Genomic DNA, 20206 nt, shown 5'->3' on the forward strand with positions numbered 1-20206 from the left:
GGGGATATTTATTATAACAAAAAGTAAAAAATAATGTGTTTTTTTCAAAATTGTCGCTCTATTTTTGTTTATAGCGCAAAAAATAAAAACCGCAGGGGTGAATCAAATACCACCAAAAGAAAGCTCTATTTGTGTGGAAAAAAAAGGACGTCAATTTTGTTTGGGAGCCACGTCGCACGACCGCGCAATTGTCAGTTAAAGCGACGCAGTGCCGAATCGCAAAAAGTGGTCTGGTCTTTGACCAGCAAATTGGTCCGGTCTGAAAGTGGTTAAAAAAAAATAAAAAATCTTTAAAGACTCTGCAGGGAAGATCAGCACCTGAACCCAGAGAAGGTAAATTGAAGCTGATAGACTGGAGGGAATAGAAGGCATTTAATGTAAATGTTTACAAGTATTGTGCATTATATTTAAAATGATTATATCCATGAAAAAAAAAAAAAAAAGTCTCATCTTTTAGTACTACTTTAGAAAAAAAGATTTATATCTCCCTTGCACCCTTCATATAGCTTTATGTATGACTCCTGGTTAAAATGGTCATATATCCTACTTCTGGGTGTATTTATTTATTAGTGTGTGCGTGTGTGTGTGTGTGTGTGTATATCTATATCTCTATCTATATAATACAGTGCCTTGCGAAAGTATTCGGCCCCCTTGAACTTTTCAACCTTTTGCCACATTTCAGGCTTCAAACAAAGATATAACATTTTAATTTTTTTGTGAAGAATCACCAACAAGTGGGACACAATTGTGAAGTGGAACGAAATCTAATGGATATTTTAAACTTTTTTAGCAAATAAAAAACTGAAAAGTGGTGCGTGCAAAATTATTCGGCCCCTTTACTTTCAGTGCAGCAAACTCACTCCAGAAGTTCAGCGAGGATATCTGAATGATCCAATGTTGTCCTAAATGACTGATGGTGATAAATAGAATCCACCTGTGTGTAATCAAGTCTCTGTATAAATGCACCTGCTCTGTGATAGTCTCAGGGTTCTGTTGAAAGCGCAGAGAGCATCATGAAGACCAAGGAACACACCAGGCAGGTCCGTAATACTGTTGTGGAGAAGTTTAAAGCCGGATTCAGATACAAAAAGATTTCCCAAGCTTTAAACATCCCAAGGAGCACTGTGCAAGCGATCATTTTGAAATGGAAGGAGTATCAGACCACTGCAAATCTACCAAGACCTGGCCGTCCCTCTAAACTTTCAGCTCAGACAAGGAGAAGACTGATCAGAGATGCAGCCAAGAGGCCCATGATCACTCTGGATGAACTGCAGAGAACTACAGCTGAGGTGGGAGAGTCTGTCCATAGGACAATAATCAGTCGTACACTGCACAAATCTGGCCTTTATGGAAGAGTGGCAAGAAGAAAGCCATTTCTCAAAGATATCCATAAAAAGTCTCGTCTAAAGTTTGCCACAAGCCACCTGGGAGACACACCAAAGATGTGGAAGAAGGTGCTCTGGTCAGATGAAACCAAAATTGAACTTTTTGCCCACAATGCAAAACGATATGTTTGGCGTAAAAGCAACACAGCTCATCACCCTCAACACACCATCCCCACTGTCAAACATGGTGGTGGCAGCATCATGGTTTGGGCCTGCTTTTCTTCAGCAGGGACAGGGAAGATGGTTAAAATTGAGGGGAAGATGGATGCAGCCAAATACAGGACCATTCTGGATGAAAACCTGTTGGAGTCTGCAAAAGACCTGAAACTGGGACGGAGATTTATCTTCCAACAAGACAATGATCCCAAACATACAGCAAAATCTACCAAGGAATGGTTCACAAATAAACGTATCCAGGTGTTAGAATGGCCAAGTCAAAGTCCAGACCTGAATCCAATCGAGAATCTGTGGAAAGAGCTGAAAACTGCAGTTCACAAACGCTCTCCATCCAACCTCACTGAGCTCGAGCTGTTTTGCAAGGAAGAATGGGCAAGAATTTCAGTCTCTCGATGTGCAAAACTGATAGAGACATACCCCAAGCAACTTGCAGCTGTAATCGCAGCAAAAGGTGGCTCTACAAAGTATTAACGCAAGGGGGCCGAATAATTTTGCACGCCCCACTTTTCATTTTTTTATTAGTTAAAAAAAGTTTCAAAAATCCAATAGATTTTGTTCCACTTCACAATTGTGTCCCACTTGTTGGTGATTCTTCACAAAAAATAAAAATGTTATATCTTTATGTTTGAAGCCTGAAATGTGGCAAAAGGTTGAAAAGTTCAAGGGGGCCGAATACTTTCGCAAGGCACTGTATATATTATAACTTTCACTGTTTCACAGTATAAATGAACCACTTATATTAGCGATTATCTGCTCCTTTTGTACTCTAATTTTTGTTTTTTTAAACCCCATGACGACTGATGATACAAAAAAAAAAAGCATGTTGCTGCTAAACCTTAGGCATATGAGTTTTTTGGTGCTTTTTTGCAGAAAACACACTACAATTAATTTAACATGGTTTCCTTTAGGACACATTCATATCTATGCTTTTTTCAGGCGCTGTGTATTTGGAAATGGTCAAGGACTTTTTTCAATGCAAAACCGTCCTTTTTTTTTGCTCGTTTGGTTCAATGGATTTCATTGGAGAAGCTGCAGAATAGCATGTAGTGCGTTTTTGCAGCAATTTGCGTTTTTGATCTGCTCAACAACAAATTGGCCAAAAAAAAAGCACAAAAAATGTGAAACACAAAATCGCAGCAAAATTGTGTGTGCAAAACACACAGCAAAAAGCACTGTAGAAACTGCTCAAAAGCAAACTGCATAGGTGTGAACAAAGCCCTATGCTGGCCATACACGTATCGATTTTCAGACGAGAACATTCATACAAAAATCTTTGTACATTTGCTGAGTGAGAAGAATGTCTTTTGAAAATTTCACTTCCTTTTAACATTCAGTTTTAAAATGAATGCAATTTCTGAACAAAAACCACATACACTGTCTGAAATTTCAGTTTGACCAATAAGTTTTCTATTCTGCGCCTTTGAATTTTCCTGTCACTGAGGACGAAAACGAACGATTAGAAAATCAAACGTTCTTAAAATTACTTTTTTTTTTTAAAGGAAGACATTGGGGGAGATTTACTAAAACTGTTGCACTCAGAATCTGGTGCAGCTGTGTGTGGTAGCCAAACAGCTTCTAATTTCAGCTTCTACAATTAAGGTTTGACAATAAAACCTGGAATCAGTTTGGAGTCTATGCAAAGCTGTACCAGATTTACAGGTCTGTCTGAAAATCAGCAAAACCGTCTTTAATTTTTTTTTCTTTAAATTAAAAAAAATTGATCTGAGTCTAATGATATTTACTAGATTCAACCTCTAATAGTATATACAGGAAATCTCTTCTGTCTGTTACTCTAAGCCCTTGTACACACGGTCAGAGATTCCGACAACCAAATCCGACAGATTCTGTCCGTCGGATTTTGTCCGACGGATCTTGTCCGAAACTGTTGCATACACACGGTCGGACGAAGTTGTCAGAAAATCCAATCGTTCAGAACGTGATGACGTTATTTCGTTACGAAGGGACTACGTTCAGGCTAGTAGCCAATAGCTTTGGTGTAGGAATTTGATCTGAGCATGCGTGGCACTTTGTCCGATCGGAATTCTCTACACATGATCGGAGTATGTCCGATCGGACCAGTTTGTCGGAAAATATTTCCAGCAAGTTGGAAAATTTGGTCCGACGGAAACAGTCCGATGCATACCACACACAGTCGGATTATCCGACAAAATGGTCCGATAGGACACATTCTGACGGATTCTCCGACCGTGTGTACAAGGGCTTAGAGTGGATTAGAGATTTTGCTCCCTAAACCATATAGTTGTTTATTTATATTTATCACTGCATATAGATATTTAAGAATAAATTGCCCTTTTTAACTTTACATATTAGCTCAACTATACACCACACTTTTTTAGGTTAATATCCGATTAATTGAAATGATAATCAGCCAACTAATCGATTACGAAAATGCAGCCCTAGTTGATGCCATACATAGCGGAAAATAGCTTGGAGTTAAACATGATTCAAAAAGTCAGTCCAAAGCAAATCCAGCAGGAGGGTTTCTGCGGAGATCTATGAGTTATGCTACTTTTGGGGTGGACTATAGAAAGATGAATCACCCATCAATACCCACACTGGTCAGTATGGTTCCTATCAACTTTATATCAAACCATGACATCAAGCTTACCCTGTTGGATTCTCCATATCGTCTGTAGGGATTCACAAAAAGTAAAGATTCCAAGGTGATAATACCTGGCAACGTACTCTCATTCAAATTTTGGTGGGCAAAGTGCTAAGCACAACAAGAAAACACTGCAATCTGGCTTTTTTCACCTAGGTTGTAATGTGCATACAATTCTCCTGCATATAGTGACAGTGATAAACTGTTCTGGCACCCCCTCCACCCTTTATAACACATTGTCTTGACCTCATCCAATTTAGATGCCATAAGTTGGCCATGCTTTTCATGCCAAGATCTTAGGAAAGGACCAGAATATGGACAAAACACACAAAAGAGAACAAGCCAAGGCTGACTGTGAAGGGATCTGATTGGGCTAATAAGGAGTGACTGAACCTTTTAACAAGTTGGGTTTTAAGATATATATATATATATATATATAGGATTAAGCTCAATAAAATTTAATTATCTAATAAGATGTTCTTTTTAATCCCCAACCACCCTATTTGGTGTGTCCACATGGCATCCCTTAACACTACAGGCCAGGCTTGTCTGTATTTTGAAATAGAAAACAGAAAGCTGATACCAACCGTGAACTGCAGGCTCTGTCGTTGCACTTGCGTCTACACACAGGAAGAGGAGGAGAGGGAAGAAACGGAAGGATCAGCATGCAAAAAAAAGGGAAAATGGGATAAAATAAAGGGAACAGATAATACACAAGCAATAATGAATCTCACACAGCATTGAATCAGTAAGACAAGGGAAAACATGACAGTCATACACCAAAGAGACAGCTCACACTTACCTCCAGTCCTGAAAGGGACACAACCTTCTAGGACCAAAGGAACTATAAGCAGTGTGGGCTTAATGGATATACATATTTAGGTTTTTGAAACACAGAACAGTTGAAACTCTAAGGCAAGAGAGGTCACCCATCATTTGGCTGGGTACAAATGGGACATCATAATAGCAGAGGCGTCATAATAGCAGAGATTATATGATGTAACATGCAATTTAAGTTCTTAAAGCGTTAACTAAACAGAGTAGAGGCAGTCATTTTGTTGGCTACAACACAAATATATATAAATACACACACAAGAGTATTGCTTATTGAGTATTTCTGATATTGCAAACTTTTCAATATATTGCATACTTTTCAAATATTGATCTGAAATTTTCCAGTTTAAATGTAAGACTTCTACCTTTCACAATTATGTGATGGCAGAGGTTCCCCCTTCTCCTGCAGCTCCTCTGTTTGGAAAACTACCATAAAAGACACATAAGGGCCATCACAGATAAAGGCTAGTGACCTGGCTATCATGCTGATGTAATGGCTTCACTTGAATACAGTGTGTCGTTACTGATAACAGAACTTTTGAGCTGTATACATGCTCCGGGTCAATGACTAGTAATAAGGCCTACTAAAGCATGACAGCAAAGAAGCTCGCATTTTGAGAAGGAGAGGTCACGGATGATAGCCTCTAGATTTCTATCATTTTCCACAAAACATTTTACAATGTATAATCTGATACTGTGGCACAGGTATAATAAACAATGGTTCTCCATGAGGGACACTGTATGGTCAAGTACAATCCCAGGAGGAGCTTGGAGCATAAGGATCCCTCTGTGCTTCTACATACAGTTCTAAGCAGAAATGTACAGATAAATTGAAAACCCCCATTAAGGTGTAACTAAAGCCCAAACTTTTTTTTTTAAGTTTTGAATAGCATAGGGGTAGGACTAAAAACCCAGTCAAGTTTTATTGTGGTCTTTATCTCTTCTGGGGGATTCATCTTCTCCATTTCCATAGTAACCCACTGCCACCAGAACGGAAAAAAAATGAAAATCTTAAATTTTGAGTATTCATCTGAACAGGGGGAAATCTTCCAATAGGGACACTTGTTGCAGGGGTTACTGTAAGTGAGGACTTCCTTTTGGATTTACAAAATAGAAAGTGAAGTGAATCTCCCCATTGTGTTTTAGCCATTCCCTACTCTATCCAAAATAAAAAAGAATTTTGGCTTTAGATATACTTTACCACTGCAATATAACTGCCTCTACTGTAATTCATAATTGGCGTTCAAGATGTTCAGAAGCTTATCTGCAGAGGGTTACAGAGTGCCATCGCTCTGCTTGCCATTATAGCAGAGAGTGTTGTACTCTGTTGACCAACACTATTTTTTACTCAGCAGATGAAAACTGCAAGTGTCCGACACAGCTCAGGTCATCTTCTCAAGATTTCTAAAGAGCAGGCTTGAACCATCCCTCCAACTTACAATTATATCTACTTAGCCAATAAAGGTATCACTTAAGTTTGTTTCCACTTCTGCCAACAATTTAAGCAATTTCCTCACACTCTTGTATAAAATTGATCAAAAACACTGTGCAATGTAAACCTACATGAAAAGAAACCTACAATATATAAACTTGATAACTTCTACGTGGCAAAACGTTTTTTCATGGCCACATGCTTAGGTCTTCTTGTTTATTTTCAGGGTCAAAAGGACACAGACGCTACAATTTAGTTTTTAAGAGTACAAACTCAGAATAGCTGGTCACATCTAGAACGTCCTTTAATTAAATAAACGTGCCCATATTAAATTATTGGTTTCTACAGGAACCAGCAGCAACCAACCCTTTGACCTTGCATAAGATATTCAGATGCATGTGCATCACTGCTGTGGATTTTTGTTACTCAAAATTCTAACATGTAAGGTTGTAAGGAGATCTACTAACAGATTTTTTTTTTTAAAGAGGATGGTTGCTTCAAAGTATCAACAGAAACAAATAGGACTGTACAAAATAGGATTTTATACAACAAATGAAACAATTTTACCCCAAACGGATTGCAGCAATATGTAGGGTTTTCTTTGCAAGCCAAAGAGCTATACATAGTAACTAATCAAAAAGAATTCTTCACCAATCTTACTTTAGTAAACAAAAAAAAAAAAAAAAAAAAAAAGTTTAAGTGATTGCTTTTGGTAACTTCACTTCTCCAAACGTGTGTTAATTATGTCCATACGGCAACAAATATGCATGATGCATTATAACAAGAGATCACGTGCAAAAATTTAAAAATTATGTTTATAACGCAATGGATGTGACCTTCACCAAACAACCAACAAGTGGGAGGTGCCAAGGTGAAGTTTGACATCAAATATTGTGGTCCTTTTTTCTGCTGTGATTCTAACACACATATTGTTCTTTGATCAAAACTAGATGATGAGAAATAACTGCATACCTTGAAAAAAATAAATAAAAATCTAATAACAAAATGTATGAGGAAAAAAAAAAAAAAAGCAACTTCATATAGAAATATCCATGTGACTTTACCTTAAAATGTTGTTTCCTGTTACAGAAGTTTAAAAACTCTTGAATAGGTAAAGATAGAGATCAGATTATATTTTGTTTTGTTGCTTTAATAAAATAAATTTGTATAATTTTATTTGCATTCTTTAGATTTATATTTTTAAATCCAGATTTGTGTTTAAATTTAAAGAAGAAAAACATAAATCTGTCTGAATAAGACTCAGATCTTTCCAAAAAAGTAAGAATTTCTCTTTATTATTATATTCTCTTTTTTAGTCCCAGGTTCTAGGTTGGGGCAAGTAATTTGTAAATACTATCTTCCATTGCCACAACATTTGAACCCTTTTTTCTTGTGCCTACAATAAAGTGGTTATAAAGGCTCAAGATTTTTTACCTTTACCATTCTATGCATGAAGGTAAAAAATCTTCTGTGTGCAGCAGCCCCTGCCGTATGTTTCCTTATAAAAGCCCTCTTAACTGGTCCGACACAAGTCGGTCTGACTTTGAAAATGCTCCCTGCACTACTTTGGTCCGACTTTGATCCTACTTCAGCCCATTGAATATCACTGAAATCTGATCAAAGTCGGATTGCCGTCTTGATGATGATGATGATCTTGAAGAGGGATTCCATGCCAAAATGTTTTTAAAAACCAGCATTGGTTCCCCCACCAAGGGCATACAAGGCCTTCTGGTCTGGTATGGATTTTAAGAGGAACCACCACACCAACAAATGGCGTGGGGGGTCCCCCAAAACCCATACCAGACCCCTATCCGAGCACGAAGCCCAGCAGGTCAGGAAAGAGGGTGGGGACGAGCGAGCCCCCCCCCCCCCCAAATCCATACCCGGCTGCATCCCCCACCAGCCCAAAGCACAGAGGCAGAAGATGTCAGCTGAGGAGGTAGAAGAGCTGGAGAGGGGAGAAGAGATAGGAAGAGACGATGGAGCTGCCTTAAGTTACTTTAATGTAATGTGTTTTATTTTTGACGCTTTTTTTTTTTTTTTTAGGTGAATGGGTAGGGGTGCAATGTACCCCATACTCATTCAGATTGGGGGGCCAGGATCTGGGGGCTTCCTTGTTAAATGGGGCTTCCGGATTCCGATAAACTCCCTGCTCACAGACCCCAGAAACCAATGGCCAGGGTTATCGGGAAAAGGCCTTTGTCCTCATCAACATGGAGACAAGGTGCTTTGGGGTGGGGGGACGCAGGGCCCCCTCTGCCTCAAAGTGCCCACCCCCATGTTGAGGGCATGTGGCCTGGTATGGTACAGAAGAGGGGGGGTGCTCGCTTGCTCCTACCCCCTTTCCTCCCTGCTGGCCCGTGTGCTCGGATGGGGGTTTAGTATGGATTTTGGGGGAAATTTTTTTCGGCGTGGGGCTTCCCCTTAAAATCCATACCAGACTGAAGGGAACCCATGCCATTTTTTTTTTTTTTACATTTGGCGTGGAGTTTCCCCTAAAAATTCATACAAGACACAGTGCCTGGTATTGTCGGGGATCAAAGTCGGATCCTTGTTTATTGAAATCGGATGCATGTCGGACTTCAAGTTGCAGGGCAAAGTCGGATCCAAAGTGGTACGATTGTCATGTCATACCAGTGTGAACCCGGCCTTAGGAAGTGTGCAGGTAGAATCTACCGTATATACCTCCCTTTGAGGTCTAGTGTTTTCCTGCTAATGCTATTGTTGTGTTATTGGGTCAATATCAAAAAAGTTCTTGAAGGCCCTAAGAAAGAAGGTTGTAAGTCTAGCAAGTAATTTAAAAAAAGACTGACAAATTATTTGAAACCAATCATTCCACTTCAGGGAGTGTAATCTACAAAAAGTGGCACTGGCAACACAATTCCATTACAGGATCTGCAAGTAACTCTATTAACAGTTGGTCTCAAGCATCTACATTTAGAAAGAGATTGCACCAATATAACCTGTATGAGAGGTGGGCCAGGAAAAAGCCTTTGCTGTCCAAAAAAACATTAACTTAAGATTACAGTTGGCCATTGAACATAAAAGCAAAGATCGTGTCTTCTGTAATACTTGGCTGCGGACTGCTGAACCAAAGAGAGCGATTTGGCTACCGTCAAAGAAAAATAGCATTCCAGAAGAAGAATCGAATATCAGCTGTTAAGCATGGCAGTAGAAAGTTTATGGTTTTGGGTTGATTTGCTGCTTCAGAGCCTTGGTTGCAGTTATAGAGTAAACTATGAATTCTGCATCATATTAAGTGTAGTTAATGAAAATGTGAGACTATCTGTCCAAAAGTTAAACGATCCATATCCAGTTCAACTTTAACACAAAGCAAGAAATGGCACACACCAAATCTACCAATAAATGGTTTTAAAAGAAGAAATAGCAGGTTATAGACCAAGTCAATTTTGTTGTGGTGGGATTTGAAACCTGCAAACATTTTAAGTAAAGGAATTTTGCGTGGAGGAGTGGTCAAAAATGTCACTGATGTGTCAGACTGGTGGACATTAATGCAAAAGGCTTACAACATGTCGTTTTTGCTGAAAGGAGCAATACCAGCTTCTGAGGCTAATGGTACTTAATTTTCCCTTAGTACACAATCACATTTATTGATTTTTGTTAAATGATTGAAAAGGCAACATTTTGCCTTGTGTTTTCATTCTAGTACATTATCTTAATCTGCAGAAACAGTCTGAATGAAGATCTAACATTTGTCTGTTCAAATGCTATATAAATTAGTCCATAAAGTGTACTTAGTCACATTACTGTACATGAGAGGATCATCTAACACACACCTAAGAGAATTATGGGAGGAAATGGTGTTGGGATGTTGAATTAAATATAGTGTGAGGAATACTAATATAGAGGGAATACTGGAAAGAAAAAGATGGATAGACTTTAGTGATCCTTATGCAAAATATACCTGCATATACAATAAATGGACATGGTGCTTTACAGTTATGCCCCGTACACACGAGAGGGATTAAGTCTGACAGACCTCAAAAGGAGTTCCGCCGGAGTTCCGCCGGAGTTCTGGCGGACTTTTCGACCGAACGGACTTGACCACACACCATCACACCAAACTCCGACGGAGTCGAACGTGATGACGTACGACTGGATTCGACGTAGGAAGTTCCTAGACAGTAGCCAATAGCTGCCCTAGCGTCGGTTTTAGTCCGTCGGAGTAGCACACACACGAGCGGATTTTTCGAAGGGGACCGGGTCCGGCGGAGTTCCTTCGGGAAAATTTAAAGCATGCTTCATTTATAAAGTCCGTCAGACTTTAGCTTCGCTAAAGTCCGTTGCAGCCCACACACGAGCGGATAGTCCGCCGGACTCAGTCCGTCGGAGTTTGGATGTCGAAAAGTCCGCTCGTGTGTACGGGGCTTTAGACTCCTTTCACCCTGAGGCACTCGGGCATTTTTGCAGTGCATTTTTTTTTTAAGGTCACGTGACTCAAAAATAGGATTTTTTTTTTCATCAAACTTACTTGTAAAATAATTTTGAGTACATCATGGGACACAGTTAGGCTAATATTAACCCTTTCATGACTAAGCCTATTTTTGGAATTTGGTGTTTACAAGTTAAAATCCATATTTTTTGCTAGAAAATTACTTGGAACCCCCAAACATTATATATATTTTTTTTAGCAGAGACTCTAGAGAATAAAACGGCGATTGTTGCAATATTTTATGTCACACGATATTTGAGCAGTGGTGTTTTAAACGCAACTTTTTGGGAAAAGGGACACTTTCATGATAAAAAAAAACGAAACAGTAAAATTAGCCCAATTTTTTTGCGTAATGTGAAAGATAATGTTACGCCGAGTAAGTAGATACCAAACATGTCACACTTTATAATTGCGCGCACTTGTAGATTGACGACAAAGTACGGTACCTAAAAATCTCAATAGGCGACGCTTTAAATTTTTTTTACGGTTACCAGGTTAGCGTTACAGAGGAGGTCTAGTGCTAGAATTATTGCTCTCGCTCTGACGATCGCGGCGATACCTCACATGTGTGATTTGAACACCGTTTACATACGCGGGCGCGACTTCCGTATGCGTTTTCTTTGCTTTGCGAGCTCGCGGGGACGGCGGGCGCTTTAAAAATTTTTTTTACTTTTTTTATTTATTTTAAAATGACTAAATTGTTTTAAAAAAAATAAATAAAAAATTGATCACTTTTATTGCTGTCACAAGGAATGTAAACATCCCTTGTGACAGTAATAGGTGGTGACAGGTCCTCTTTATGGAGGGATCGGGGGTCTAAAAGACCCCCCACCCCTCCTTTACACTTTAATGTATTCAGATCGCCGAAAACGGCGATTCTGAATACCGGATATTTTTTTAAAACCGGCGCCATTGACAGCCGAGTAAACGGGAAGTGACGTCGCTTCCGTGTTTACGATGAGGAGACTGGAACGAAGCCGATTATGGCTTCGTTCCAGTTCCTCCGCAGCAGCCGGAGGCGTCGGATTGCGAATCGGTGCTCCCGATCGAGCGGGAGCACCGGTAACAGCGGCGAGAGGCGGCGGGAGGGGGGTCGTCCCCTCCCCCTCCTCCGGCATAACAGCCGAGCGGCTTTTTGCCGCATCGGTTGTTATGCCTGGATAGCCAATCGCCTGCTGCAAAAAACGGTACCGGGATGATGCCTGCAGGTGCGGGCATCATCCCGGTATAACCCCCGGAAGCCGAGTACGCAGATCTGCGTACGCTCGGCGGGAAAGGGTTAATTACCTGCTGGGTTATACTTCATCTCCAGGTGAATGGACACTGGTAGACCCCAAAAGGTCTTTAGACAGGAAGTGATCCCCTATAGGGCTGAAACAACTAATCGATAACTAATCGATTATGAAATGAATCGATTACTATTTTCATAATCAATTAAATCGGCCAATAATATAATGGGGTTTAAAAAAAAAAAAAGAGCCCTTTATAATACAAAAAGAGCAAATAATCGCTACTGTAAATAGTATGATGACAAAATCATATTTTCTTTTTCATACATCATGGGACACAGTTAGGCTAATATTCATTACCTGCTTCGGACGTCCCAGAGCAATAGCCTTGAGGGGAGGGAGACACCCTGCCAAACAATAGCCATCAGACCTTATACGGCAGCCCGCAATGCACTACGGCCGAAAGCAGACTCCTCGGCTGCTCGAACATCAACTTGATAAAATTTTGTGAACGTATGCACTGAAGACCAGGTAGCAGCCTTACAAATCTGAGCCACATATACCTGATGGCGCAAAGCCCAGGAGGTTCCTACACCCCTGGTAGAATAAGCTCTCACCTTAGAAGAGAGGAGCTTTATGTTTCAGACCATAGGCCTGAATGACCAATTGACAGACCCAATGGCAGCTTTGGAAGCTGCCTGCCCCTTCTTGGGTCATTTTTGTAAAACAAAAAAGGAGTCTGATCTTTGGATCTCCACAGATCTAGACAATTAAACCTTGACTGCCTGGACAACATCCAAAGAATGCAGTCTCTCTTCTGCCGAACGAGGCTGAGAGAAAAAAGAAGACACAATAATGTCCTGATTTAAATGAAAGGCCGACAGTATTTTGGGCAAAAAGGGTGGAACAAGTCGTAACACGACCCTGTCGTGGGGAAGTATCAAGTATGGTTCCCTGCATGAAAGGGCCGCCAAATCAGTCATCCTTCTAGTCGAGGTGATGGCCATCAGTAAGGATGAGAGCAGGCATGTTCGCATACTCCATGTACAGAGCCCGCCAGGAAGTCTGCGATGCGCTAATCACAGGCAGTGAGACATTGCCCCGATGCGCGGCTGCAGAGATCGGGCAATGTCTCACTGCCTGTGATTAGCGCAGCGCTGTGCCAACTTCCTGGCGGGCTCTGCACGTGGAGTATGCGAACACGCCTGAGATCATCCTTAGCCATCAGGAAGGCTAGCTTGTGCGACAGCAATCTAATAGTAGGCTCAAATGTTTGTTTCTGTAAACACAGCACCAAGTTCAAGTCCCAAAGACACGTAGGTGACCTAATGGGGTGGGGGGGGAGCAAGCGAGTTGCCCCCTACATAAAGGTTTGGATCAGTGAATGGGAGGCTAAAGACCTTTGGAAGAATACTGATAGGGCCGAAACTTGACTTCCGATTGTAGTCAAAGCCAATCTGATTTCCACAGCTGACTGTAGAAAAGAGAGAATTCTCCCAACCACATATTTCCGAGAATGGCATTTTTTTGGCTTCACACCAAGCAATACAAGTCTTCCAGACCTTATGATAGATCTTCCTAGTGACAGGTTTTCTAGCATTTACTAGGGTAGACATCACTGGTCCCGAGATGCCCCGGTCCTTTAACAATCTGGCTTCAATAGCTATGCCATCAAATTTAGAGACTGTAAATTGGGGTGGAATATAGGACCTTGAGACAGTAGACATAGGGTGACGTAGAAGCGTCCATGGCCCGTCTACTGTCAGTCTCACAATCTCCGGGAATCAAGGTCTTCTGGGCCAGGCTGGTGCCACCAAAATGACTGGAACTCCCTCTCTTTGAATCCTGAGCAAAAAATGTGGAAGGAGAGGGATCAGAGAGAAAGCATAAACCAGGGAGTACTGGCTCAATGGAACTACCAGAGCATCTGCCCCAATTGCCAGAGGATCCCTTTATTCAAGGCTCAAACTGCTGTAGCTTGTTGTTGAACCTGGATGCCAGTAGGTCGACCTCTGGCCACCCCCAATGTTGCAAATTTCCTGGAACACCCCTGGGCGTAGGGATCATTCCCGCCGAGTAGATCTGCTGGCGGCTGAGATAATCTGCCTTCCAGTTCTCTACTCCCAGGATATGGACGGCCGATAGAATTGACACATGTCCCTCTGCCCAGGCTAGTGTGTAGTTCACCTCCTTCAGAGCTGAACGACTCCTGGTACCGCCTTGGTGGCATTGTCAGACTGAACCCTGATAGGGTAGTCCTGAAGCACCACCATCCAGGACTGTAGGGCCAGTCGTACTGCCCGTAATTCCAGGACGTTGATGGGCAGGATCTGTTCTGTCCCCTGAGCTGTGAGCTCTTCTAGGGTCGCTCCCCAGCCTGAGAGACTAGCATCCGTAGTCAGTACTCTCCAAGTTACCGGGAGGAAGGATCTTCCCTTTCGCAGGTTCTGATCCTACAACCACCAGTTTAGGCTTAAACGTGCCCGAGGAGATAATAACATTGCATAATCCAGGGCTTGTCTTCTCCTGATCCAAGCCAACAAGACGTCTTGTTGTAGAGGCCTGGAATGGAACTGGGCATAGGTCACCACCTCGAAGGAGGATACCATCCTCTATAGAAGACTCATACAGAGCCGAATGGAGGGTTTTCTGGTGCCCCTTATCTGATGCACCTGATCCTTCAGGGCACAGATCCCTGCGGTTGGAAAGAATACTCTTGCTTGGACCTTAGCTAGGATCAGACCTAAATACTTTAGACTTTGAGCTGGTCTCAAGGTTGACTTTTCGGTATTTATGATCCAGCCTAATCTTTACAAATACCAGACTGTGCATGTTATTCTTTGTTCAATAGCCTATAGTGAGTGATCTCTGAGCAGATGGCCATCCAGATACCCAAGCACCAAGATCCCTTGGGCCCTTAAAAGCCCCAGTACTGGTGCTAGGACCTTTGTGTACACCCGGGGAGCTGTAGCAAGCCCGAAGGGTAGAGCCACAAACTGAAAATGATGTTCCTCTACTGCAAATAACAGGAACCTCCATTTGAAAGGACTGGATCAGTAGATACTGTTTCAGGGATCTTAGGTCCAAAATGAGCCTCATGTGCCTTTTTGGTTTTTGAACCGTAAACAGTTTTGAGTAAAACCCCATGCCTTTTTCAGATACAGGAACCTCTACAATCACTCCTTGATACACTAAATTATGTAGTGCCATGAAGCAATAAGTTTATTTTTGAAGGATCCGAGGGAACGCTGGATCTTAAAAACCTCTGAGGGGGAACCCCCCGCAACTCCACCTTGTAACCGTGGGATATAGTTGGTGACCCGTTCGTCCTGAATTATTGTTCTCCAAATGTTCCCAAAGTGCAGCAGCCTTCCCCCCACCCGATGGAGTGGGGGCTTCCCCTCAAAAAGGAGGGCTTGGCAAATTTTTGACCCAGGGATTTTTCTGGCACTGGTCTAGCGGCTTGCCCCTGGCCCTAGCTTCCTGTTGGCGGCAGAACAGCCTTGGAGCTGAGACATTTGATGAAGCAGTCCCTGAAGTTTTAAACGAGGGACGCCTGGTGCTTTTCTTCACAGGAAGTAGAGGACTCTTCCCTCTGGAAATCTTTTGGATATATTTGTCCAAATGATCACCAAATAAACGTTCCCCCATGAAAGGTGAAACATGCCAACCAAAATCTTACAAGGAAGCTCAGCTGACCAGTTCTTAAGCCACAAAAGTCTGCGCATATGTACATACAAGAGAGCCTAATGAGAAACCTGCTGTATTGAATCCTTTAAGGCAACAGCAAAAACACAGCACTCAAGGAATATCTGCCTTATTTTCAGGCAGATCATCCTCCTTGTTAGGCCTGTCAGGCCGATTGATCTGATCCTTTAAGGACTGGCAGATACCAATTGCTGCAACAGCTGGCTGAATAGCTGAACTGGCCAAAGAAAAGGAAGCATTTAATAATTACTCCAATTTCTTGTCTTTCAAGAACTGTATGTTATCTACCGGACAAGTCAAGTTCTTGTTTAAGGAAGAGACTGCTGCATCTATAGCTGGCATGCTCCACTTCTTAAACTTTTCATCCCTGGGATATAAAAGGGAAAACCTCTTAGGAGAAACAGAAATCCTGTCAGGATGTTCCCAATCAGCATACACCCTCTGTTGGAACAGGCTGTGTAAGCGGAAAGCCTGTGTGGCCTGAAGAGGCTCAGTAACCTCTGCAAGAGGCAAACTTAAAGGCAGAATCAAAAGCCTCTGTGATTGAGAGACAGACACCAACTGGATATCTTCTTGTTCAGATTGCTCGGAAGTAGATTCATCCACCAAGCCATCCACAGAATTGTGAGCTTTACGCTCTTCCCCAGCCTCAACCCATTCCTGATCCAGACTAGTAGGCTCCATGGAAGGGGATACACCATGCTGCTTGCCACCCTGCAGGATGGAGGCAATCATGCCAGCAATCCTGTGCTCTAACCCGGCTAGTGCTGAGGACAGTTCATACTTAGTGATAAAGGGTAAAGCAGCAGCGTTGACTGTAGGCACAGTCCCAGATAGGCGTAGATTGCCCCAAAGACTCTGGTCCATCAGGGGATACAACATTAGGGATACAATTAGGTTCATCAGGAACTACTGATGACATAGATGTGCCCTTCCTTGTAGTGTTAGTCCAGCTCCTCTTTTTTTGAAGACATTTACTAGCCACAAAAAGGGAGTACCTGGGTGTAGTAATACACCTCAGAAGGGAGACCATTTAATAAGGCTCACCAAGCCCCTATGTAACAATCCTGCTAAGCACCCTTATCTTGCCAAGCAACACCTGGTGACTCATGTGACCCAGGTAATGAGCAATGAACCACTGCATATGCCTGGTTCAGAGCCTGCTCTGTGTCCCACAGCTGCATTCTGGAAGCACCGCATACTTGGCATACACAGCTTAAATAAGCTGGCTGTGCGCTGGAACGTTCTGTGCGTGCACAAGCACATACACAGTCATGGCGAACGGGCATGGCTGTATTCGCATACTACGTAAATCTTCGTGTGTTCAGATAATGGCTTTGCCGCACATGCGCCATGGCCACCAAAAAAAACTGCTGAGCCCAGCGGCGCGCTCTTGCAAACTCACGTACATCATGGCGAAATGGGGCACCATCATACAGCTAAAGAACAGCCAAACACAAGCAAAAAAAGGTACACTTTGCAAACACCCTCACCTCTAGCCCAAAAACTCCCACGTATGGTCACTGCACACAGGTGTCAAGCCTCTAGCTAGCTTGACTGATCGTTACAATCACTGAGACACCCCACAATAATAATAAAGGGGTTTCACTTACCCCGCCAGGTGCAGGGCAGCTTAGAAACTAAGAGCACAATCTTCACCCTTCAGGTCAGGTTCCTGTCACTTGAGGACCTTCAAGGACTGGGTATCCTTTTCATGTTTAGGGTCCACTCCCTTGGACCTGTACAGCACCCTGCAGGAATGCCTTAGTGCTGTGGTGCCCAGGATTCCACTTCACAGAGTCAAGCGCATGGAGGCCGCATTACAGCAAAACTTGTCTAAAGACCTTTGGTCTACTAGTGTCCATTCACCTGGAGATGAAGTATAACCCAGCAGGTAATGAATATTAGCCTAACGCTGTGTCCCATGATGTATGAAAAAGAAAACTATTTTGCAGCACTCTTGGACATGGGCATTTTTGAGGAGCTTTAAGCACTTTTTTTAAGGACTTTTTTCACTGCCCTACCAGGGCACCGCCCCAGTGTACAAAATATCTATTGATATTAATAGGAAGCAGTTTTCAAGAGCTTTTCAGGTGCTTTGTTTTAGCGTGAAACCACATGACAAAAGCCTCAGTGTGAAAAAGGTCTTTGTATTCCATCAAACATTGCCCATGGATGCTAAAGTGCATTATATATAAAATTCAACTTTAACTATATTCTCATACATCTCAAGATCTGTTTTCTAAACAGAGAACATATCCTGATCCTGGTATATCATGTGTATATTATGTGCACCTACAGCTGAAGTTTAAAGTGTTAGTAAACTCTCTGGTTATTTTCACCTACAGGTAGGCTTATAATAAAGCTACCTGTAGGTAAAATGAGTATCCAAAACGTGCACCATTTAGGGGATATTCCAGCAAGCAGCAGCCGGCATGTGCTCTGAAGGAGCAGCATACCTGTGCCATTCCTTCAAAGCTCTGTGCTGTGCCTGGGCCATGGTAGTGACATCACGGCTCCGCCAGTCAGATGGTTGGAGCCCGCAATCCTGGAAGACGACCAGATGAAGATGGAATCCCTGTCAGCGGTGGCAGGACTCCACTGGAGAGATCTGTACTAAAGGCAAATTTGACATAGTGTCACTGCGCTTTTTTTTAATATTTGCTTTAAAGGCCAAGTTCACTTTTCCAAAAAACAAACAAAAACAAACAAACTGCAGTCATGGGGTCTTATATATATATATATATATATATATATATATATATAGCTGTTACTGATTAAAAAAAACAATTGAACATGAAAATTTTAATCAATTAATCGACTAATTTTTTTTTTTTTATTAAACTAAGAAAAAAAACGTAGAACGTTAGTTTACCTTTAATTATAAAACGTATCTAGTATATTGACTGTCAGTCACTTTATACTAGGCACATCTATCCACATCTGCCCCCATACTGTAATATCCACATCTCCACTCTGTCCGGAATAGACAGCAGGCAGACCCAGCTGCAGAGTAGACGGCACAAGCAGGCGGGTGATGAGGACGTCAGCGCACCGCAACTAGGCCGCCGCCGGGTGGACCAAAACGGCCGCTGCTTTGGAGCTAGGAGCTCAATCCATCCTCGATCAAAATTATTTTGCACATACATAAACACATATATTATAGATATATATATATATATATATATATATATATATATACACACACACACACACACACACACACACACACACACACACACACATATATACACACACATATATATGTATGTATTTTATTTTTAACCAGGCTTGGCGGAAGTGGAGCTTGACATACAGGCATGTCATGTAGACTAAGCTCAATTTTTCTAAGTTGGAAGCTCCACTTCCGCCAAGCCTGGTTAAAAAAAAAAAAAAATAAAAACAAAGTTAGACTTACTGGTAAATTTTTCTAGGAGTCTTCCAGGACAGCCTCTGAGACATAGGGCTCCTCCCTCCGGGACAGGAAACACATTCACCCAAATGGTTAAAAGGAGGTCATCCAGGCCTTCCCCTTCAGTTCCCATAAGAACTGCCGGAAGGCTCTGAAAGACATAACACACTGGCACAACATTAGTATATCCCCATTTGCTCCAGCTTTAAAACTCTGGGTGGGAAACCAGGCTGTCCTGGAAGACTCCTAGAAAAAGTGTTACCGGTAAGTCTAACTCCGGTTTTCTCTTATTGTTTTCCAGGACAGCCTCTGAGATAAGTAAGAAACTGGCTCTGTTAGGGTGGGACCACTGCCTGGAGGACCCTTCTCCCAAATGCCTGATCTTTATCAGCAACCAGGTCCAAGCGGTAATGCTTTGCAAACAGGGAGTAGCTGGACCACATTGCTGCTCTGCAGATCTCCTCCGGAGTGGCACCGTCTTTCTCTGCCCACGAAGCTGAAACCACCCTAGTTGAATGTGCCTTAACTAGAGGCGCTTGCCTCCCTGGCAACCTGTATGCCTCTAAAACCATCATCCAAATCCATCTGGCGATGGTGGATTTAGATGCCTTAAGTCCTTTGTGTGACCCCGCTAAATTCACAAACAAAGATTCCGACTTCCTGAAGTCTTTGCTGATATAAAAAATAAACTAAAAGGCTACGCCTAAAGTCAACTAAACTGAATTCTCCTTCCCCATCACCTTCTGAGGAAGAATAAAATGTTGGCAGGATAATGTCCTAAGTTCTATGAAAAGTAGAAGAAACTATGGGGAGGAAACTAGGATCTCTTTTAAGCACAACCCTATCCTCCAAAATCAACAAAAAAGGCTCTCTAATCGACAGCGCCTGCAACTCACTCACTCTTCTGGCTGAGGTAATTGCAATCAAAAAAGAGGTTTTTAAAAATACCAATT

At 42.1% G+C, this 20206-nt stretch overlaps 1 protein-coding gene across 7 annotated transcripts in view; it reads right to left on the bottom strand.

Annotated features, from left to right (window-relative positions):
* Positions 1-20206, bottom strand: part of CADM1 (cell adhesion molecule 1) — a 506083-nt gene that overhangs the window by 57395 nt on the left and 428482 nt on the right. For 5 of the 7 annotated variants that reach the window (XM_077456955.1, XM_077456956.1, XM_077456952.1 and 2 more), the window contains one exon: positions 4773-4805. The exons of the other annotated variants lie outside the window; for them this stretch is intronic. In XM_077456955.1, coding sequence (XP_077313081.1) covers positions 4773-4805 — 33 coding nt within the window. The remainder of the gene's footprint in view (positions 1-4772; positions 4806-20206) is intronic. 7 annotated transcript variants of the gene reach the window in all.

The sequence above is a fragment of the Lithobates pipiens genome, unplaced genomic scaffold (genome assembly GCF_037356315.1).
Source record: "Lithobates pipiens isolate NorthernLeopardFrog02 unplaced genomic scaffold, aLitPip1_a1.2 Scaffold_27, whole genome shotgun sequence".
Classification (NCBI taxonomy): Eukaryota; Metazoa; Chordata; class Amphibia; order Anura; family Ranidae; genus Lithobates; species Lithobates pipiens.